Source organism: Porites lutea, chromosome 9 (genome assembly GCF_958299795.1).
Source record: "Porites lutea chromosome 9, jaPorLute2.1, whole genome shotgun sequence".
NCBI classification, from domain to species: Eukaryota; Metazoa; Cnidaria; class Anthozoa; order Scleractinia; family Poritidae; genus Porites; species Porites lutea.
Genome location: NC_133209.1, coordinates 1,262,501 through 1,286,659, shown reverse-complemented (window position 1 = coordinate 1,286,659; position 24,159 = coordinate 1,262,501). Strand labels below are relative to the sequence as shown.

Here is a 24,159-nt window from a genome sequence, read left to right as displayed (position 1 = left end):
TTTCGACGATGAGGCCTCGTATTTCAGTTTTTCCTTCTTCCTCTAGTCTTGTCTTTTTAAGATAAAAATGCAAAAATCTTCAGTTAAAGCACTTCTATCAACAGGTGCATATAAATTTATGTCTGCATAAGATTTTCAGGTATGGTGGTCACTTGCGGAATTTTTGCCGACTCCGATGATACACCTGTTATGAGGGAACTATGCTATAAACAGCTTCATGAACCCGGACACAAGGCGCGCTCAGCGAAATTATAACATAAGAAGCTTTAAAGTGGTTGGACCTTTTATTTCGGCCGGTTTCCCCAGTCCAATACTACCAGTTATTATTATTCTTTTTTGTTTTACTCTCGTCTAAAACATAAAAGGTTTGAATATTAGACCTTGCGACTTTTGAAAATGAAGAAGATCTGATACTCTCGTGTTCTCCACAGAGCCTCAAAGCCGTTTTTTTTCTGTACTAGAACTTGTATTGAGTGGAAACCTAAGAGTTGGGACAAAAAAAGAAGGTTTGGAAGATTTAATACAGCTTAATACGGCAGGATTTTGTGCAGGTATGTAAAAGCGGGGTACGTCCGCTGTTATGATGAAGTTTCACTATTCTAAGAGGGAGTGGGGGCAAGCTTATTTTCGTGATGCCGTGATCGACCATTTTTGGTGTCCGTGTATCGTGATGAGCTGAAAAACTGTTCTGTGAATCGTGATTGAAGTGCACTCTGTGAAACCTGAACTGCCAAAATCCTTGATTGTTTCCACGTGCATTGACAATCAGTTGAAGAAAATAAATCGTTAACTTGGCCAAACGACCTTAACTATAATCTGGTGGCTTAATTTAACTTCACTTTCGCGTATTTCTGATGTAGCTTCACACTTAAGTGCGCTTAGACCCAACTACAGCTGGCTTCCCTAGGGAATTTATAGCCGCGCGGCGTTTTTCATAAGGTTCGCAAAATTCTAGTTAACTTAAATATAATCGAAGCACTCTGTTTTACAAAATGGGACTAACGTAACGTTTTTGACATTTTTACAACCTCTCTTTTTGAGAAGCGTGAAAACGTTGTTTCGTGACTAGTGAGACGCAAAATTATTGTTCGTGAGCTCGTAATGAGACCACCATTGCCCCACCCCCTCCCCCTCTTCTAAATATAAACTACACAAATCAATTCCTGTCGATAAGTGGACTTCACAGTTTTGAAAACGGTGTCCGTTAAACCGAACATTTATTTCATTTGTAAATGTACGAAATTCTTCAATGTATGCTAAAATATAACGCAGTATTAACAAATATATATAACAGTATAAGGGATAAACTTTGCACCTTAAGCATGAATAAAACAGTTCAAAACTGTCTCAGAAAAAACCAGCTTCCTTGACATTATTGTACGTGAATAATCTGCGGCCAGGGACATCGCGGGGAAAAAGAAACCGTTGAATCATCCTCTAGCATTCTTACAAAATCAAAAATGAAACAACTTTCAATCGATTTCGGAAACATCCTCCGCAAAACGGCTGGTAATCAAGCCTATTTATGGACATAGCCCTTATGACAGGAGGGGGAGGGGTAGAACAAAAAAGGGAAGGAGAGGGCCTGGTCTAAGAACCGTTTTTTGTTGTTGTTGTTGTTTTACTTTTTTTCTTCTTTTTGCAAATCGTCCACCATTTCCCCATTTATCCAATAATGTCAACCGTCAATACGGGACCAATTTTCTCCTCAATCTCCTCTCCTTTTTTTCTTTCCTCCCCTACCGGTCTTTTCAACACCCTTCACGCAGGCAAAATATTGTAAAGCTACAACAACCGTTCTTTTCCGTTCTCTCAGATCATTCCAAGTTTACATTGGAATCGTTCCATGCTGACATGATTACTGGCCTGCCATTCAGTTTCAACTACATATTCAGAAAAACATACTTCAATATCTTTCTTCTCCTTTGAATTCCACATTATAAACAAAATATTATACTGACCTTTAAATACTGTGAAAACAAAACTAAATACCTGGTCAAATAAGCTAATATTTTAGTTACGCCTAACTTTCAGTTAGTTCTATTTTTGAGCATTCTTATTAAATGCCAACTAATGTTCATTTTTGATTCATTTGACTGTGTTTTATAAAAGCCAAATCCACCATTATCAGCTACCATTCTCTGTAGCGGTATCTATGCTCTGAATGCTTATCATAATCTGTATGCTGATAAGCCCTTTATGCCTCGAAATTGTTATAAAACTGTCTCTTTTTCAACGTCTTCTGTGCCCCAAATCTGCAAGAAGAAAATAAAAGAATATTGAATATGCTTTTGTCAATTGCGCATGTGTGGCTATCGCTGTAACACTTATGATCCACTGAAGTTATTTCTCACCGCAAAATCACGTGACCGCACGGCTGATATAACAGCGTCATGTATTGAAGGAAACATCACGTGATGGTCGATTGCTGAGATTGCAGCCTTCCCAGATGAACTGCCAAGCCTTTTAGTTATAATCGCTGCAAAGGGAGAATACGATAAAGAATTAAAACAATAAATTAAGACCTTTTGATTTAGGCTGCAAAAACAGAAGTCTTTCCTCGCTGCTCTCTCTGAGCGAGGAGCATGTCGGCGAGCTTGCTCCCTAACATACGTCAATAGCATTAGCGACCTTACGACTAATCTCGTACCCAGATCTCACTCTGTTTTACACTGAAAAGTGAGATCTGGTAAAGGTGGATACAAGGCCATTTTTCATTGGCTCCTGCTAAAACTTGTGCCGTGATAAAACAAACGCTATGATTGGCTCTTTTAATGGTTCCAAATTTTCGCGGTTTTTTGGGTGGCCGCTCCAGCTGTCGTGAGACATGGAAGGATCCCAAACTTTGACGGACGATATTTTAAAAAGTAAGTGCCGGTTGTGTGGTGAGACGACCACGAGAAGAATTTTTTCAGCGATAGTGGAAAGGCGTTACAGTTAAAAAGGATTATTCTTAGAGTATGTGAAATTGAAGTCCCAGAGAGGGACGAACTTCCTAAGTTTTGTTGCAGAAGTTGCCATGATAAAGTTCTACGTCTAAACAAGAACTTAGAAATATTTGCCTCGACCTGCCAGAGTACACAGAAGGAACTTGAACGCGAACTGATAACAAGTAGACAAGAAAACATCAAGAAACGGTCTCGGACGGGAAATACTTCCCAAAGCACCGAAAAGCCAAGAAAAATACCGCACTCAATGGTGACTTCAGCACGAAAACGTTTACCTTTCGGTAACCAGCAAACGAGTGATCAGGAGGTGAGCATAAGCAATACAAGATGTTCTGCTTCTGCCATACATGTACTACAAAGAAATCAGGTAAGTCAACCTCGGCCTGAGAGTATTTACTACCGGTTTTAACTTATGCTACTGGTGCCTAACTTTAACACGGTCTAAATTCCTTACAAATTGAATGTCTTGTGATTTCAGAGTGTGAATGTGGCCTCAGATTCGCATGTGAAAATTTCCAGAATTCCAACGCCAGCTAGTTAAAAGGCCTGTGTGTCATAAAGAACCTGGTAATAACCCGAAGGTAAGAATCGTATTGGAATATCACGTTTAATATAGATAAGCTACATAGGCATAAGATGGGCTGCTCAGGATTTCTAGTTACTCATCAACTAAATTGCGTTTATGTACTTTGCAGTCTGTTCCATCCAACCAGCCAACCAAAATCCAACTAGTTTCAACTGTTAATTCCTTCACAGATGGCAGGCATTAAGAACCCAAAGGTACAGAAATAAATCAGTTTGAAAAGATTGCCAAAAATATGCAGCTAATTTATTGCTTTTGATTTTTATTTGTACAGACCATCCAGCCCACCAAAATCCCCCAACCGGTGCAAGCTTTTTCTTTAGAAAGCAGGACTCAATAACCCAAAGGTAATTAAAATGCTTTAAATCAAGTTCTCGTGTGCTGGTAACTCTGTTTGTAAAAGATTATGGTGACAACAAACCAACCACCCTCTGTTCCCTCCATGGCTCTGATGTTGCTTAGATACATGCATAGATTTGTCTGTCTCCCCCCTTTTTTTCCAAATCATGGACCCTTTCCCTATAGACCTATTCGGCTAACTCAAATTCAAATCTCCCGGAGGTAAGATTCTTTTTGTATTGTATTGGCATTATAATGTGGCATTCACATTTAAATGATATGGAAAATTTCTTGGAACAAAACGTTTTATTCCCAGAGGGTTTGAATTCGGTACAACATTGAGTTAGCTGAATAGGTCTATTTGCAGCAGCCGTGGCTACCTCTAAATAATGGTCAGTCCCTTACTGCAAGCTGTTCTTGTAATTATTCTTCTTTCCTTTCTTTCTTGCGATAAAAAGAATATGTATGCATACTGGCAATTACGTACAGAAGTAAAAATAGTACAATTTTTGAGAAGTTCCCTGCTCATTGCATGTGAATTCTATAATTTGATATGTTATAGACGTGTATGGCAGTGAGAGATGCACCTTCTTAATTTTTGCAACAGGCACTGTGATCTTTTGGGTCTGTGTCATAATAAACTCATTGAAAAAACACAGACCACAATGTTATGCATACATTAGTGCTCTTTGTACAGATAAGCAGAGAATGTGTGACCCCATTCTAGTAAATCTATTGAAAATGCGAGCCCATTATAGTCAATCCAGCCGTGAAAATGCGACCCCATCCAGCAGCACATCCCCATTAGCCTCGTATATGGATGTACCTCACCCAGGGTTCTTTTAGGATTTTCTTTAATTTGATTATGACTATCGTTTTAAATTGTTTTTTTATTATTATTATTTCAGACATATGGACATTTAGAAAAGCAAGGGGTGTGCTTGTCACACACCTCTATGATCAATCTACTGGATCTCATGGGAGGACACTTTCATGACAAAATTGTTGAACTGATCAAAGCTGGAAAGAAATTCTACACTGTTAATGACAATTTTAACTGCAAAACAACAGTGAAGAACATGAGGGTAGATCACAGGAACAAGCACCACACTGGTTTGCAAGCATTGTTGTTTTTGAGAGGATTGATTTCAGCCACTTGGACAATGTAAGGCCACTTGGTGACATTCAGAATTTTTCTAATGAGAATTACCTCCTTACCTCAGAGGAAATCAAGAAACTTCAGTCAGATTTCAAAGTTCTTGTGGGGAGAATCTTTTTGGAATTCTTCAAACAACTTCAATTTGCAGCAGTTAAGAAGCTGGTACCACAGCACATTCTGCACAGGTACACCAATGAAATGAGCTTGAAGTCAGAAGTGTTTCCACTGCCAATTCAATTCAAAGATGAAAAAAAATATGCAGATGTGGTAGACATCTGTTTGTTGACTACCATGTTTTCCACTTGGGTGTGACAGTCGATGACAAAGTCCAGAATTATGGTCTGTCTTTGATTGAACAGTTCATAGTTCTTATGCAAATGAATGACACAATTCATGAAGGTGATGGAGATAGAAATGTTATTAATTGGAAATACCTTTTGTGGGTTTTCAAAGCCAATAACAAATTGTCAAAGTATGCAATTGAAGGGAATGTACCTCCTAACTTCAGTAAAGTGCATGCTGACCCACCAGGTGTCCGAACCTGTTATTTGGGGAAGAGGGACCAATAAGAAAGGGAAAATTGGAGTCAATATGCCAAATGATTTAGAAATGAAGCATACCATCAAGAGCACAAAAAATCTGATAACTTCAGTGGGGGCAAATAAAACTGAGAAGGCTGTGCTTCGTAGCTCAATGGCAGTCACTGGAGTCAGTGAATCCCTGCATGCCTATGATGAGAGTCCAAATGTCAAGCCACCGTAAACTGCTCACACTAAAAAAAGTGCTGATAGAGATGAAGGCATTATGCTGGGGGATCTGAGGTTGCTAAGGCCATTCAAATGCGACCCAATGCATGAGCCTCATCCTTCATTCCCTGTTATGCTGAAGAGTGTAAGAGAGAAGATTGACTTGGGTGAATTCTTGCGTTGGCTTGAAAATCACAAGAGACAGCTTGCAAGAGGTCAATCTGTAGTTCCTGAAAATGAAGAATCTGAATCGTCTGATGCAGATGACTAAGTAAAGTACACATGTCATAACAAAAGTAGAATTTTTTCCTCATCTACTGCATTAAAAAAGAGGAACTTTAAAATGGAATTCAGTTCAGTTCAATTTATAGTTTTAGGATGTACAAAAAACAAGAAAATTTAAGTATTTAAAGCTAATGGTGAGGAAGCCCAAGGGAAGCCACTTGGCTTATAAGGAATGGGCTCCCTCAGTTAAATTATCACAACAAAATATTATCAGAATTATTTACGGTACCTAGAATGTTTTGCAGATTTTCTTACGGAGGATTTTAAGCCTATTTGGATGTGACATTACTTATAATCTGTACAATCTTTTCTGCATGTTCTTTTCTCCAAACCGGTAGTTTTTCCATAATTCTGCCAAGAGAACAGAGTTCTTGAAGTGTTGAACAAACATCATCAATTACTGTCATTGTTAATCCTGAACACATACTTAAATTCAAATAGTTATCGCTGGCCTCAATTTCTTCTTTGTATTTTATAAGCTCTGATTTTATATCTTTCACCTGTTTTCCAGAAAGAAGAAATTCATTATCAGAGATGTGAATGTTTTCAAGGGCCAAAACATCTTGATGTAGCTCAACACATTCAGAGCACTCACAGTCAGTTGGACGTATGTTACAGCAGTTGTGTTTGTCTCGAGCACTTGGAATGCCAAAACCAAAGTGGCTAAGCACAATTTTTCTTCTGCAGACATTTTGAGAGTTTTTACAGTAATCTCTCATAACAGGTTGCATTCCTTCAACATTTGCACCAATATCATTGTTGTTGAAGTAAATTAAGAGTTGATGTGGCAGGCCTCCCATCTCTTCCGGCTCTCCCACTTTCTTGAAAAAAACTCTCCATAGTTCGGGGCACACCAAAATGAATTATCCTTTCAACACAAGGAGAATCGACCCCCATGCCAAATGCCACTGTAGCAAATATTACTCTCTGTTTGCATGACTCTGAAACAATGCTGCTAATATTAAGTTCATGTTTCATTTTGTCTGTCTGTGGCAAGTGAAATTGAGCAAAAAGCCTGTTTTGAGGAATTTGGGGAGCCCCAATAAGGTAGAACTGGTGATCCCCAAGCTTTCTCTCCACAAAGGCATACCCAACTCCACACATTTCTAATGATGAGTAAATAATAGTGACCGGCATTTTAACCCTTTCACTACCAGGGGCCTTCATGCGTGATTTCCTGTTGTTCCCAGAGGCAATTAGGAGATTCATCCCAGTAAGAGAGTATAAATCAAAACATATATGCTCAGAGAGACCCTTACTTAGTCTTTTTATTACTCAGAATTCAAGCTTAAACATTGTTTTATTTATTGACTTAGTTATTACTAAAGTGAAGTTTTGTATTTTGAAAAATTCAAAGTTCCCGCCATTGCTCTTAGCGTGTCACATCACGGCATCTCATATTCATCATTCAATATTCAATATAATAAATATTATATACAGCACAAAGCTTTAATAATGCAAAGTTATAACATATAGAAGTAAGACCGACATTCACATTGCAAATAACGATTGCTGCTATCGAAAAAAAATTGAAAATTCAAGTCAGTGAGGTAAATCAAATTTCACTGTGGTAGTCGTGGAAACACTGGTCTTGACAGAGCGCAACTCCGCACTGTTGACACATAAATTTTGTTTCAATTGGATAGTTTTTGGGAGTTTTCTTCCCTTTAGCTTTGCATTTCTTCAAACTGGTTAATGTTACTTTGTTAAGATAGGATGGCCTTTGCTGTACTTCATAAAAAATGTTAGGCCTGTCAGGATTTGTAATTACAAGTTTGGGTTCTTCAAACTGGTTAATGTTACTTTGTTTAAGATAGGATGGCCTTTGCTGTACTTCATAAAAAATGTTAGGCCTGTCAGGATTTGTAATTACAAGTTTGGGATCTTTCATGTTCAGACTTTTCATAATGCTTGTTTGATATGCCTTTGTTGCTGTTGCTGTCATGGCAACAATCTTAGCTGTGGGGAATACCGAGGAAAGTGTTCCTAGTTTTCTGTAGTCTTCTCTGAAGTTTTGCCCCCTAAACAATGAAACACAAAGTAAAAATGCTGTAGTGATACACTGAAATGCTGTTATACTTGCCGCTAGAATAAGAGAATTTGGCCACAAGAATTACGGATAATGACTACATGAAAAGGGACTTTCAAGTAACTAAGCCGTTATAGTAGGGTCGAATTAAGAAGAAAAAGGCTGCAATAACTTTGTTATTAGTAACAATATGGCCATGTAGTTATATTAGCTTTTCACCCTTTAAGCCCCAGTGATGAAATTTCCCTTAACTGCTCTTAGGTGTACGTTTTTCCTAGTAGCACTATACAAAGGTTGCTGAAATATCAAGAAGCTTAGCCACTGGTAATCTCTTGGCCTCTGCTTGATTGGAGGTCATTATTGGGGCTTAAAGGTTCAAGGTTCACTTTTCTGTTATTATTATGTGATGTAACTGAAAATATTTTGTTTAACCTGCTTAACATTAATAAAATAATATTTATCACATAACATTCATGCAAATATTAATGCAAGCTGCTCAAGGTCAGCAAAATGGCACCATCCAGGAATTTAGCATCTCTAAGAGTGACATCTTTTAAAGTTGTGGATAACAAATTATTTTAGAATTCCCAGTCATATTGTTTTGAACATGATTTTTTATTATTATTATTATTTACGGTTAGATTATACTGTGTTTCAAACATTCACTGTCGCTGTTAAACAATGTGGTGATGAAATACTTAGGGAAGTTAGAGATTCATACTAGTGTGAAAGGAGGACACTCAGTTGCACTAAAAATGAATGACATTCAATTTGAACTGGCCACAGATATGCACTGGAAAACAAATGGTGAAGATAAGTATCGAGTTGCTGCTTAAATGAACCCAAACAGTCATTTGTACCTTGTAAAGACTTCTTTTGCTTGGGTGCTTTGTTGCCTTAATATAAGTCATTTGATCATACTTGGAGAACAGAACTGTTTCTTTCAAATTTTAAAGATGTGCATTAAATTTGAGAAAACATATCACATGATACCTCTTGAGAGCATCAGAATTTTACACATTGAGAAAACAAAGTCTACAAGCATAACAGGTCTATGACTATTAAGTTTTTGGTGATCTGATCAAGGCACCCATTAGTAGCAATTGAAATACTAAGATAGCTGCTTTTGGACATAATAAAACCTTTTCGTTTAGTTGATCTAGCATGTACATTGCATAAGGCAATAAATATCATTACCGCAATGATAAGAATGGAAACAGCTCATTGTGTCCTTGCAAAGTAAATACACGTAGTAAACTTTGAGTTTCATTGTATAGTTCAAATTTTGGAGTCTGGATTCCGGTGTGAGAACACTGAATTCATAAACTTTGTGAAATCTTCATAAAGCAGCAACTAAGGTTGACTGACTACAAAACTAACTTTATGTTAAATCCTTTCGGGTGTGAGGTGACAAAAGTGATCGTGTAACCAAAAAATTTGAGTCTAGGAAACAGGAACTTAACAATAGGTGTAGGGGCCATTTTTAGGCCTAACATAAAGGAAGCTTATAACCTTAAAAGTATTAACAAAATGATCAAACAGAGAAAAACAACAACAAAAAGTAATGATAATCATAATTTACCACTCAATGATGCAATGTGCTTCATCAACCACCACAGCCCTAACATTTTTCTGGTAGTAAGCCGACAAAAAAAGGTCTCTACATTGCCTGTTGCTTACTGATACCTCGGGGTGTGTAAAAATTAATTCAAACTTTCCATCTTGAAGGTCTACAAGAATTTTCTCTTCAAATGCGCCATCGACCTCTTCACCACAAACACGCAAACTTGTACAATTCACACCAGCTGATTTAAGTTTATTTATTTGGTCATCAATTAAGGCATTCAAAGGAGAAACAACAATGACAAATGACTTGTCCTTCGATGAATGGTTCCTCGCACTAATTTTATCAAACAGTGATGGTAGCATTTGCTAGATCAACGACTTTCCGTAGCCAGTTGGAAGAACAATTAAACAATCCTGACCTTTAAAAACAATCGACTGTAGTGCTTCTTTTTGTCTAGGCATCCGTATAAGATTTCCTTGACCTCTACTTCGAAGAACATCTTCAAGAACACTGTCCAAATCCATGTTTTCCTCATGTTTCCCGGACAGTAAGCACGAACATGCGCAATTATAGCAAGGCCCGTATATCGGGCCTCGCTTCTACTGAGCATGATCGAAATCGAACTTTACCAGATCTCCCTTTCCCTTGGCCGTGGGAGATCTGGGTACGAGATTACCTTACGACCTGAAGACTGATTCAAAACTTTCGCTCTTTAAATAGACTTTGGCAGCTGTTAATAATCCAGAACATATGAACTTGGTAAAAAACTTCATGGTACTTTTTGTCTGACCTAAACGGTTTCTTTTTATCCGAGGAAGCACTTAGACATGCAGTAAATAAGCACGAAGCGTCGTAGTCCTTTGTGACAGCCTGCGAGCGAGTTCAAGGAAGATTGGTGCGGGGAAAGCTAGGGACAAGGAAGGAAACGGAACAAGAGCACAACCTAACTTCGAGCTTACTCTCGAGCTACGGTTGTGATTACTAAAATGATTACATGCAGTTTGGTTTCAAACCTCTCTTGTTAAAGCCGCTTCGATGATTTGCCTGATTAATTCGCTTAAGATTAATAACTCACATGAACAGCCAGCCAAGTAAATAAGAACTCCGGCCTTTTTAAACTCGGCAATCAGCTGAAAACAGAAAAGCAAACAACTAGTGAGGAAGCTGACAGATTAGGTTGTGGTGACATAAAAAGCCACAGGCTTATCATAGCAGAGACAGTAAACATATAACCATATAGTTTTGGCAAGTATTAATATCAAAATTTTTGAAATAACACTTGAGAACATGGGGTGGTTCTCACGAAGGACACGTATAAGGCTATGCGCATGCGTAATTATTTTGTCCCATAATCGTTGACACATCGTGGCAAACATAACTGTTTGGTGTCGGCAGTTTGAGTTAACTCTGGTTTTCCTTCATCACGTATAAATCTTTCGCCTTTTACTAAAGATTTCCGTGGAAGAAAACACTTGATAGAGTCTATGGAATAATTTTTTCGCCGCCCTGCAATAAGCGGGGCCCTTAAAGAATATATAAGACGGACTAATAATTAGACGGAATAGGGAATCCTTGATCGGCAGAAGAGAAGTCTAACATAGCAACAAGTAGTAAAATTACGGTCAACTCGACATTCGCTTATCTTAAAATAAGTACAAACAACTAACTGTACCTATTTGAGAGAAGGCTGCTTAACGAACGAAGCGATATAAAGGCTAAACTGTAGAGTGTCGGACAACATTTACTACAGTTCTGCCTAACCGGCTACAAGGTACGCAGAAACTTAGTGCATATATACCTTTAATGCTCCAATAATCGTCGCCTTCAAATAAATTAATACATTTACGGTATGTATGTACCTCGTTTTTAAAACAGGCAGCACCAAAACACCGTGAACAGTATAGCAATCACTTGAGATACCGTAAAATTCCGAAAATAAGCCCCTTCAAATATAACCCCCCTCCCCCCCATCCCCCGAACTCGTAACGCAAACAAACCCGGGGCTTATTTTCGTAAATTTACGGTATATATCTTCCGGTATAAACTTGTCACCGCGTGCCGCGTGTTCATAAAACGCAACAGAAATGGTGCAGTGTTGTAATCCCGTAGTTAGCCCGCAACCTGAGAAATATTAAGGTGGACATCAAGTATTCAAGGAAATACACTCTAACACTCACCGCTGGAAGTGCGTGTAGCCCTACAGAATCAATGAAGGTAAAACTGCTTCCATCTATTACAACAGCATGAACGCGTTCTTCTGGCTCCTCCAACTCAACTTCCATATGTTTGTGAACACCGTTTGGCACAGATACCAGTTTCTGTTTTTAAAATAGAACACACTCTCCGGTTACTCACATTACTTCGAAATAGTCAGCGCGAGCACGCGCTTGTCCTCAAAATTTCTCCCTTTGACCCCAACAAAACCTGCGACTGCCACGCAGGCTAAAGGCCGATGTTACACAAGAAGATTCGCAAGGACGATTTTTAGCAACAACACAGCGTTGTGATATTGGAACAATGTGTAACCATTCGCAACAATGTCGTAACAATGTTGAAACGCCGTGTTGCGCTTTTTGAGAAGGTAACAAATAACGTATTGTCTATGATGTGAGGGTGGGGGAGAGCCCAAATCCCTTCGGACTCGGCACTCGCTAGTTACCGCATCTACGCAGTCTAGTCTTCAACACTTGAAAAACATCCTCAACTGGGTTGTGTTTCGTTTTTACTTTCATAGCATAAACATATAGAACAACTCCGTATTGTCACTTTGTCTGTCATTAAATTGTAATATAGTGAATGAACTGCTAAAAAAACTGTTCCTTACTCCGTTTGGAATCTCTTGGTTATCGCTGAAGTCGTCCTCCTGCTCATTTTCCAGTAGCTCAGCTTTGTCTCCTGACTGGAGTTTTACCTCTTTACGCGTGTGTTGTTGAACACCCGGATCTCGGCCAACGACGGCAATAAGTGCACTTCTAAAGCGCTCCACATTTCCAAAGTACAAAGAGGACTCAAATCTGAGCACCTTCACTCCAGGTACCTCGAAGGCCTAATGAGATAAGACGGTTAGTGTAGTCTTAGTCTTTTCCCTACTGATTCCGGTGGCGTATTATTCCACCTATGAACGCCACGAGTGCGTTTGTTATGCGCATTGGCTGTAAAAAGATGTCAGTATTTTGGATTTAATAAATTTGAAAATATTATGGACAATAGGTGATTCAAAGAGTTAGTCAGTTTTTTTTTTTTCAATCAACTCGTTACATGTTTTTATGTGTTTGACACCCGCTGCCTTGATGCTTTGTTTGAGGTCTGATTGGTGCACACGTTACATTAAGGATTGATCCGCAGAGTAATTGAAGATAGCTAAGAAAGAAACATGTCTCATAAGACCGTTCTCGGTCTCCTAAGATCTAATGCGCAAAGGATGCCCGCTATTGTCCTTAAAAACATACCAGATGACATCCTTTTACATCACGGTACAGCTCTGTTCCCCTTACTTGTCCAAGAACGGAATATTTTGACCTGAGAACAAAAAACGGAACTAAGCTTCAGATTAAAAATTCCGTGTCAGATATAGGGAAGGGGTCCGAGGTTTCGCCTCCTCCTTTTTTGGAGCAAAGCGAGGCCAGTGAAGGGCTAGAAAAATTCCTCTCAACTTTTGCACAATGTGAACCAAATGGAAAGGTTTGCTTCTCAGGTTATGACTACACTGGCTCACAAACAGACTATTATTATGAAAGATGTGCATTCTGACTGAACAATTAATTGACTCATGATTTCAGTGACCTGATCTCAAATAACTGACTGAATGTCCACTAACTTCTGTCCTAACAGCTTGTTTGTTCAGTTTGTTTGTGTAAATGGATTATGAGAAGGTTTTAAGGAAATTGTTTCACCTTGAAAGAGTTATAACAACGGCAAACAGTGCGCTAATCACTCCTATTCCAAGTCCTAAATCAACTCCCATCAAGATGACTCCAAAACATGTTATAAACCACACAACCTGCAAATCAAAAACGGGACAAAGAATCACTAAAACTACAGTTCAATGGCCACTAAATCCTCATTAAACACACTATACATTTCAGAGCAGCGTATACACAGTTTTGTTATACGCTTATTGTTCTCACTCAGTGTGGTTATAGTACGATCGTACCGCGCTATTGTACCCTCATAGCACGCTAGTCACACCCTGAGTAGGCTCACTGTACTCTCACAGCACGCTTGTAGTATGCTCATAGTACGCATTCTACGACGAGAACGCAAATAATAGACACCCCGGGAAAGCCTCGTTGTACTTCCTTTTCGCCACAAATAAACCATTGCTATCTTTATTGAACCAGATGAAGCCATACCTCGGCCGCAAATTGATTAAGCCTCTAACACTTTATAACTTTCTTCCGCTACCACGACATTCTCGCTAAAATTCGTAGTAGAATGACGATGACTAACACGTTTTCCCGCCAAAATGACGCTGGTTCACGCGCGAGCACTTCTTTTCATAGTACTGAGAAAATCTCGTACTCGTAATCGTACTCGTTTTAGAATCTAAAGGTCTCTCTGAAGTCGGCTGATTGTACCCCTACTGCGCTGCACCTATGACTACCATGGCTTTGGTCCGTCTACTCCGTTCTCGAAATACCTAGGATGAGATAAACCGTGCCCGGCTAACAAAAAAAACCCTCTGGCACCCAGGATAGCCTATAGAGTGCTTATCGAGGGTATTTAGTTGGGGCCTATTCCGCTCACAGTGCGAAGTGCGCTCTTAGTCAGTGCGCTATGGTACAATCATAATGAGTCGCAAGTGATCTTCGACTTTCATGTTCTACATTTTTTATTTCAAAACTTACCGCGTCCGTTTTGTATATTTTCCACAAATCTCTTAACCTGGAAAACTGCTTCAGAAGTCCAATAAGGTTAGCGATCACAACAGAGGCTAAAATGGCCTAGTGTGGAGAGTAGGAGAGAAGACATGAGAAAGAGTTAGGCCTTAGTTTTACGTTGAGTCGCAAGCGTTAGACAAAATTCCTTTTCTTATAGCTGACACTCATTCCTAAAATTGCAGGGAAAGTTTTGAGCCTGAACGAAATCGCTTATTAAAGGTCAGCATTTGGGAGTTTTGAAGAAAAGCGGAAAACCCTAATTTGATGAACTAAATTAGGATCAATCTCTGTGGTTTGCAAGCTCTAAGACCTAAATTTGAAATGGGTCTCGGGCCACAAATTTCCTAGAAGTGTTTGGGGGGCAAACTCCTGAGTTGGGTGGATCCCGGGCACAGTTTAGGCATGTTACACGTGTTTATGTGCAGGGGGGGAGAGGGTGGGATTTGGTCAGTTAAGCAGCCGTCTGGATACCTTACCCTACCTTCCGGACTCTGTTGTTTTTACCTTTGGAAGGTGAAAGAAAAGCGGAGCAAGAAACAGCAGCACAAGAAGAACCAGCGCATTCACGACTATACTGCAAAGCTGCGAAATAGAACATACGGAGGAAACATCAGTTTACAGACCTGTCTCATTTGAGAAGAACAGGAACGTTTAAGGATGTTGTGATTGCAACCTGATGAACTAGGCGTCCAAGTTAATTAAGACCTCACACTACAAACGGAAATACTACGGTGGTTTTGGTTCATTATAGTTTGATTTACTCCTGCTTTGAATGTAGCTTGAGAGCAAGCTCTCACGTGACTTTTCGCGACCTCCCCTATTTGGAGAGTTTGCTCGCAGGCTCAAGGGTAACCAATGATCAGGCGACCCCGGTTAGCTCAAGGACAGTTACCTAACTTGTCATCATTAGCTGGCGCGCCATATAAACAACCTACGCACAAACGCGTCCTATTTCAAAAGCGACAATGGCTTTTGTGCCACTGGTTAACATTACCTGCGTGTTGGCAAGATTCTCCTGGACCACTGACCGCGCCAAAGCGTTACATATCGGAAAACAAGAAAAGAATGAGCCCACGAAATTACCAGCACCATACGCTATTAATTCCTAAAATAAATCAAATCAATGTCTCGTGAGAAAAGAGTAACAATCTAAAATAACTAAATTCGGTAAATCTCTTGTAAGGTTCGTCCATTATCATTACAGAATCGCCTCTAACAGCGTGATCTATTGACTAAACTGTTTAACAGAGGCATCGGAAGAAATACACCAGGAGAAATCCCTAAGTTGCCGGATTTTTTGCTCCAGTTTTAGTTTGAAGTGCCAGGATGTAGCCGAGAACTTCTCTTCCTTGTTGCTTGCTGCGCAGCGCGGTTGACCTCTAAACGAATGTTTTTTCTTCCATAACCCAGGCCCTCTTGGCCGAGCGAAACTATTTAGGTTTTGTTTTTATTATCAAACCTGGTTGGGATCCACGGAATAGCCACCTTTCTTTGCAAACATCTTAGATATCGAAATGTTTGTAGCAAATATAACCACTGCGATAACAAAGGCATCTGAGAAGATATTCGACATCAGAGACAATGAAGGTACGCTTAAAGGAGGAAGTCTGAAATTGAAAAAATTTAAAGTATTGTGGTTACTCTTTTCCCGGTTTTTTTCTTTAATTAGAAATATATGATTCGGAAGTTTGTGATGGATGAAGAAAGATTTTCAAATAAATTAGGGACCACGCTTTCGCTTATATATAGTGGAGTATAATATCTGCTGACCTCGTTTTGCAAGTATTTTACTAATGCTTATAGATAATAGTTTCCGTGACTTATTTAATTTCTTTTTAAAAGTTGATTATTGTTTTCTAAACTTTTTCATCGCGCAGAATGCCTGGACATCATTGATTATTCACAATCAATGAAGCGGCAAAATTGAATGCGAAAGCACTTTGAATAGCTCTTAATTAGAAGAGAACGGGCCAAAATCGGCCAAGTAGGGCTATTAACACGCTTTTCTGAGTTTCAGAAGCTAAAACCTAAACTTACACACGCCGCTTTTTGGAGAGCAATGATGTTTCTACAATTTAAGCCTAAAAAGAAGGAAATGGGGTAGTATAAGGATTATTTTTTTTAACTTTTTTTTGTTCAACAAGCTTACCCCTTGGGTATCTTTCCTAAAATTGATACTCCAAAGTTTTTGTTGATTGCTGCTCCGTATGAAATTGCAGTACCAACAACAACCTAGAGAAAAAGGAAAGATAAAGAATCATTTTTCAACTAACGGAACGAAACAAAATGAATAGATCCAAACCGAGTAATAAGCCAGTATTACTGACCACAAGTAGTTCCGCTGGTATAGGAATTTTGAGCCGATCTCTGAATCGCTCATTCACTTGTTTTAGTCCAATTAACACCGCAAGACACAGCACGCCAGTTACGAGTGAACCAACATTCACAGAAGGAAGGTTCTTTAGCATATGAATGGCGGCCTGAAAGATATAAGTAGAGCAGAAAACTTATGTCATTGAAAATCAAGGGAGACTGCCATTCTAGTTACAATAGTACTGTACAGTACAGTAATTGAATGTATATCATAACAGGGGGGAGGGGAGGGTGCGTAAGTTGTTGTTGTTGTTGTTTTTTTCTACGGTGTTTATCTTTTTCACTGTTTTCACATTGCTCACCATACACTTTGTTTACGTTTCCCCCTTCAAATTTTTCAAAACAAATTTTGTTTTCAATTTCTCCAGGGCACTGCAGTCGTCCCAAGAGAAATTGAAAACAATGCTTCTGCAAAATTTTTGAGGGTAAAAGCGGTGTATTATGGGCAATGTGAAATTAGTGAATAGGCCACTTCCGAGTTCTAAAAACCCTCACTTTCAAATGAGGCTAGGTGCACAACCTTTTTTGCGAAAATGAGTTTTATTTGCATGAGAATGAAAAAATGATTTCCATATCAAAGGCTGAGCACCTACCCTCGTTTTGAAACAGAGGCCCGGGGAACTCGGAAATGGCCTAATTGTCTTCGCTTTTCTCAAGGCAAATTTAGTTTCCAGGGTCTCTCTTCTATTTGTCCCAAAAAGTGGAGAGAGCTTGAGAACGAGGCTGCCTTTAGGAAAAAGTCGAGTCAAATACACAAGTCACCGGAAGTCACCGGCGTTATAAGGATTAGTAGAGCGTTAAACCAGGACTTTAACTGGGTGTTGAGTGGGTGGGCTGCACGAAAATCGAGGTCCTATTGACGGAGGTCTGCAGGTCAGATCCTTTTCAAGAATATGTTAAAGAACAGCTATGAGGGTCTCTCGGAGCAGGAGCCAAAATGACATCTTAACTCACCTTAGGTGCCACAAAGGGCTTTGCAAACTGTGGTACTTTAAGTCCAAGAATGTGCTTCATTTGACTGTTAACGACCAACACCGCTGACCCAGTTGTGAAGCCGCTGACCAACGGATCGGACAAAAATGTCGCCACAAAACCAAGCCTAGCTGCACCCATGGCAATCTAATAATAAAAAACAATTTCTCTCTTGTTACTGAAAAGGTTGCAAAGGAAGGAGATGGAATATAATTCAAAAAACTCCTACAAGAGATGCTGGTTGCAAAAATTCTAGATCTTTATTGCTAGGTGCGTAGTCAAGTGAGCACTGACCCTAAAAGTGATTAAGATTTAAACAGCCTTTGGTTGATAGATATATGGGTGATTGCGTGTGTTGCGTCTTTTATAGGTGACAGATTACATTATGCTCTTTCTTTGGCTGGAATGCTATTAAAACTGCCATAGACTAGTCTTTTCTCTTTAGCGAAGTGTTTTCTGACAATCCTGATGAAGACTGACTTTGACAAGTCGAATAGAAAATAAATACACAGATATGATCAGGCCCCCGTTGTTGAAAAGGTGGATGGCGCTATTCACTGGAAAAATCTCTATACACTGGACTAAAAGTAGTTCCTTTCGTCCCTTATCTTTCTCAGGAATAGTCGAACACGAACGCGCGGGAAAATCTCCAACTGCGAGGAAGGTGACACGTCTCTCCTCGCGCGCGGCGATTTTCACGCTCTCGCGTAATTTGTTCGCTCTAGTATCTCTTGGGAAAATGAGGGACTTCTTGTCCACTGGATAACTCAACTTCCTTTCTTAATAAGGGCACGCATCTACTGGATAGTGACTTAACAACTGGGGCGGGACAGGTAACTAACCTGTATGATGCCTATAAGAAAAGACAGCGAAATGGCGATTTCTAGTTTGGCTGCGTCCCTTGGACTCCACAGGCTGCTACCGGTGGAAGGTGGAGAGGGACTGGATCCCGTATGATTTCCTGGAGCAGGAGTAGAGTCAAATGACATGGAAGCCACCTCACGCTCACAGACCTGCGCCACCATCAGACAAATCACTGCGAAACTACCTGTCACGTGACAAAAGATAAAAGGACTTATTGTGGTAAGTGCACAGGATTCCCACGCGCTCTTGTGTCAGTTGTTATTTCCAGTCCTTTGCGGACCAAATAGAATATGGCTGGCATTACAGGAAGTATAATGCAATGTAGCAGTACGTACTAAACCCATCATCAAAAGGGAGATAGAATAGAAAACAGCCGAAGGCTGTTCTTTTTTGTTTCTTAAGAAGAAAAAAGTCGGTGGTGTCAGTTTTATAACTCACCTACTGATAGATGTCTTGATGTTCCCATGATCATATAAAGCAAGACGGGAATGATTGCGGTGTAAAGTCCAGTAACAGGAGGAAGGGTTGCCAACATTGCAAAGGCCAGACCTTAAATATGAACAAAATCAATAATAATTATAGATGTCCGATCAGCCTTGCCTTCAATTTTAAATGTTATTCTATATTGCTGATCCTGATCAATACCAAGATCCGGTTTTCCCTCGCTACTGTTTGTCCAAGTATTCCTTGCAAGAATTGTTCGCTAACAATAGAGCGGTTACACTGACATGATCTAGATCTGTTCTTTTTCATTTTAAACCTTACCATCCGCAGTTCATAAAAGATTTATTTAATCAATATACTTCAGTGGGATTCCAGTTATTTTGGTATTTTGGCATCATAGATTTGTTTTCCCCCGCGTAACCACTCGAACCGTTCGGTAATAGAACCTTATCGAACCCAGTCGAACTTAATCGAACGATTTGGTTCGATAAAGTTCGGTAATCGAACAAAATCGAACCAAAAGATTTGCGTGAGAGTCCTTTAAGTTCATTTTCCGAACTCAGTCGAACCAATCGAACTTATAATCGAAATTTCTGAAACCAACACTCAAAATAGACAAGGATTTTGAAAAGTAGGCTTTTAACGTGCGGAGAATCTGGAAAGCAGCAAAAAAATTACCGGGAAATCATCAGAGAACCTAGAAAGATCCAGGTGAAACGAACAATAGATTGACTGTACAAACGTGGAGGAGTTCTAGGCGTGCTGGTGCGATTGACGGTGACGTTACCTACAAGGGACGCTGCAAAGCTAACTGAAAAGTCCTTAACGAAATATAATGTTCACTCTGTGATTGAGGAGGTTGATTAAAGGGATTAAAGTATAAAGTTGTATTGCAAAATAGCCTCTTGTTCTTCCCAAGTGTTCTTGCATAATAAATCTTTTTGCTCCAAAAAATATACGACACTGATCCGCTACAACCACTTTCAGAATATACTCAGTCGTAAGACCTAGAAAAAGGAAACATTCAGCAAAGACACGTGCAATTTTCCTGTATAACGTCCTATTTTTAATCGAATGTATGCCAACTTCGACCATCGAACCTAATCGAACTCAACGAAAGTTCGATTGGGTTCGATTACTAAAACTTTTTTGTGGCAGAGTTTGATTGTGTTCGATTACCGAAATTAATCGAACCTAATCATTCGATTAACTTCGACTGAGTTCGATTAAGCTCTATTAATAAAACGTTCGATTTGGTTCGAGTGGTTACGCCTGGGTTTTTCCACTGACAAAACATCAGTTTTTCAGAAGGGAAGAAGTTTCAAAGGTGGCACTGCGCTCCGCTTTCGGTTTTTGCCACAAATTAAGTTGCGTGGTCTTACTAGGGGGTACGAAATGGGCTCCATTTATTTCACTCTTTATCGGTTCACGCTTCAAGGAGTGAATGATGCGTAATCATGGCAAACTGGCTCATAATTAAAAGGTTTGTGTGGAAGTTCGAACCCTGAATTGAATCAATAAAAACTTCGTTTGGAAAAACCTTAAATATGAATTCACAGCTGTTGCCGAAGGCAACATTGTTATTACTGTTTGGAATTTTATTCTTAAGTGTACTTTACTTGCCCTCGCCAGTTATCATGTATTCAAGAACGTGAACCGGTTTATTGAGTTGGAACCGAGAGACAATCTCTAAACAAATCAATTTTCACTACGCTCTAAAACTTTTGAAAAGTGATTCTCACTGTACTGTTCAGTGACGTAATCGCCCCCTCTTTTTCTCTATTTAAAACTAAAAAACAGAAACATTTTTGCAACCACTTGAAATACCAAACAGTCCGTAGGTCATCGATAAAGCGAGATCAGGCGGCTAATACCAGATTTGATTTAACCGGCGTTATTGAAATAACTTGACAATATTACACACTTAATGTCAGAACCCGAGGGAAACAGTTGGTTTTGACGAGCTCCTCAGAAGGTCTGCGTAGGCGGCTACTTCAATAGCGACAAAAGAATAACCCAAGCGGATCAAAACAATCGACTCGGTTCTTAAAAGAACACAAACTTAATTCTCAAAACCACTGAATCAATGATTTACAAAGTACTTTCTTTATATTATCTGCATCTTTTTCCACCATTAGCTGCCGTTTCTCTTCAGGGATAACTTTGAAAATCGTTGCTTTTTAGCTTGAGCCGTAACGCTTCATAGGCGGCCCATACTCTGTGGGAATTCGTTGGACTTTGAATTTATAAAAGAATGTATGAAAATAAACCAAATACGTCCTAAATTCCTTTTTTTTTTGACAAAATTAGAAATAAAATGACTTACCTTGTGTTTTTGTTTTGCTTTTACTGTGTCTTCGCCTCTAGAGCCATTTGGAAAAGCCGCTTTATCAACGTTTAAGTGTTGATAAAACCGCTTCCAAATGGATCTAGACATACAGTAAAAAGCAAAACAACAACACAAGGTAAGTTATTTTTATTTCTATTTTTGGCAAAAAATGGACTTTAGGACGTATTTGGTTTATTTTCATAGATTCTCTTAAAAATTCAAAGTCCAATTGGGCCACCTGTGCACGTGGGGGCTTTATGTTTGTGTTGTTGTGTTCATTCCCGAAATAAAAGTGAAAACGGGCAGTTTCTTTCCCGCACTTTCTACCATGCTTTGATCACGTGCTGTAATGTATCCCTTGCGGGGTACAATTACTCGAATGTATCACGATCTTTTAGTCAAGGCCATGTGACCAAGAATCAACCAATGACAGTCCCTATTTAGTTGATTGAAAGTCTAGGGTTATAACAACATAAATTGACGCTGCATGCGAAACATTAAGGGGGGGATGGCACGGAAACAAAAAACTCTGATAAATTAAGCTTTTTAACCTTGGATCGCTCTGCAGCTCAGTGGGACTCCGTTGAGTAAAAATTTAGCTGCTACTTTACCAAAATATTCTCTAAGTAAAGCTATAGCGTGATTCATAACCTACTGATGACCTCTTAACGTACGACAAGTAATTTGCAAATTTCAAATCAGGCAACACAATTTAAATGTTGACAAACACCTAACTACACTCTAACTAAAGATAAATTCGGTACTGCTGTTCCTATAGGAAGTGAATGCCGATAATTCAGAAAACAAAATTGATTTAGGCTATTAATTTTTGCTTAACCGGTTATTTTTACATCGGGGAATTAGAGCATGCCGGCCAATAGACAATTTTTGAAACAAGCAAGAAAAAAATACTTATTGACTAAAATATTTGTATGTCTATTTCCGTATTATCTATCCCAGTGTTGTGTAACTAAGTTATATCATAGTTATATATATGGTGGTCAAACAGAATGATAAACGAGCAAGTAAAATAAGAGTAAATAAAACTGATGATATCCAATTTTGTCATTCGCGCAAAAGTCTGATACAACTCATTAAATACCCTTGACGTTTAATGTAAGCCGAGATACAATATTATAATGTAATAACTGCTCAGGGATCCCGTGTAAGATGGCTACACTTGTTTGTTACCTTGAGGAATATGCATTATTCCAACTGTAATTCCACCAGTTATGTCAGCGACTAAATCTTTCTTCACGCTGTACTTTGGAAGCCATTGAATGATCGGAGCGAGTCCATAGAGGAAGTTGCAAACTCCAGTCCGAGAGCAGGAACATGAAGCAAGTTTTGTGCAAACAGTCCGAAAGCAATTATTCTTTTCCAGCGGTTCATCCGACAGGTGCAGCTGATTTGCTTTAGTGAAGTGAGATTCATCATAAACCTTTCTGCTAATAGTTACATCGGGTTTTTCATCATAAACCGAATTTTCTTGCATTTCGAAATAGCGTAGGGAAACCGATAAACAGCCACTGAATACACAGTTTTAACGGCGTGGGTTCGATTGGAGAAAGCCGGTTCAACTAAGATGTTTTTGCCGACACATCCAAGAAACAAAGAAGTTTGCCTGTTAAATATGTAAAATATAAGACGTCATTTTCTTGTACTATTTACTGCGAGGGAAGAGATATTATTCGTCAGATTACGTCTCGGACCATTACGTTTTCTTAATTAAGAATTATTTATTCACAAAATCTTGTGACATAAAGACTATGACAGTTAATGATGAGATGAAAATGCTCTAAAGGTGGTCTAGCGATCTGGGTAACGATATTAAAAATAAGGAAATAAACATAATAGATAACAGTTCTTTAATTCATAGAATAAATATGCATACCCTATGTAAAAGGCAACTTATTTTTTAGGCACCTCTTGCGTATAACGGAAGCGGAAGCTACTTTACTACATTAAAGAAAGTAATATTTCCACATAGTTCGTAGAGGAGACTCGTGGGTTAGAAAAGCCGGCAAACATCAAAATTGAAAACAACGGTGCTGTAGGTTATGTTGGAAGCTCACTGACCGTGCACAATTCTTTGTTTTTGTTCACAAATTGTTATTGAATAAATTAGAGCAATGTTTCTATTGGTCTTGAAGTTTCAAAATGATAGGAATGCTATTGAACGTTATGCACGGTCAGGTCCAAAAAAGGTAACAAAAACATATAACAAAGGGTTTGCTAACCATTCCACTTTTTAAATTAACTATTATTTCCAGAAATGGAATCCATTGTTGACATTGCACACCACATAATGCTTAAACTGCTACTTTACGTGTAGCCAACCAGAACTGAGTCAAACATTATCTAGTAAACAATCAATAGTACGTAAGATGTAAGAACGACTGGCAAAGCTGGTTAGTGTATGGCCTTCAAAGCGAGAGTTTCAGAGTTCGATTCCGAGGTAACAGGGTCACCCAGAGACGGTTTCGTCCTTAAGGTATTAGCACAGGCAAATATGGCACATTTTTGGTGTCATTTTGTCAGTTAATAAAAATTGATGTCTTTTAACGTAATCATCGATATGATACTTTGAGTACTAAGGAATAAAAAAAAAGGGTGAGAGTGAAGCGTCTGCCTTCAAAGG

The 24,159-nt window shown here is 39.0% G+C and overlaps 1 protein-coding gene and 1 non-coding gene across 2 annotated transcripts; one reads left to right on the top strand and one right to left on the bottom strand.

Annotated features, from left to right (window-relative positions):
• Positions 1 to 1,186: 1,186 nt before the first annotated feature.
• Positions 1,187 to 23,191, bottom strand: LOC140948703 (prestin-like). The gene is made up of 17 exons (XM_073397967.1): positions 22,710 to 23,191; positions 19,184 to 19,294; positions 18,724 to 18,929; positions 17,864 to 18,028; positions 16,864 to 17,016; positions 16,686 to 16,768; positions 15,996 to 16,143; positions 15,531 to 15,641; positions 15,041 to 15,118; positions 14,504 to 14,599; positions 13,550 to 13,656; positions 13,106 to 13,175; positions 12,481 to 12,702; positions 11,834 to 11,974; positions 10,732 to 10,786; positions 2,355 to 2,479; positions 1,187 to 2,255 (listed from the first exon to the last, which is right to left on the bottom strand). The coding sequence occupies exons 1-17, from the start codon at positions 23,011 to 23,013 to the stop codon at positions 2,214 to 2,216; spliced, it is 2,217 nt and encodes a 738-aa protein (XP_073254068.1). The 5' UTR covers positions 23,014 to 23,191; the 3' UTR covers positions 1,187 to 2,213.
• On the top strand, positions 11,059 to 11,179 carry LOC140949298 (U5 spliceosomal RNA). The gene has a single exon (XR_012167110.1). It is a non-coding gene; the product is annotated as a U5 spliceosomal RNA (small nuclear RNA).
• Positions 23,192 to 24,159: the final 968 nt, after the last annotated feature.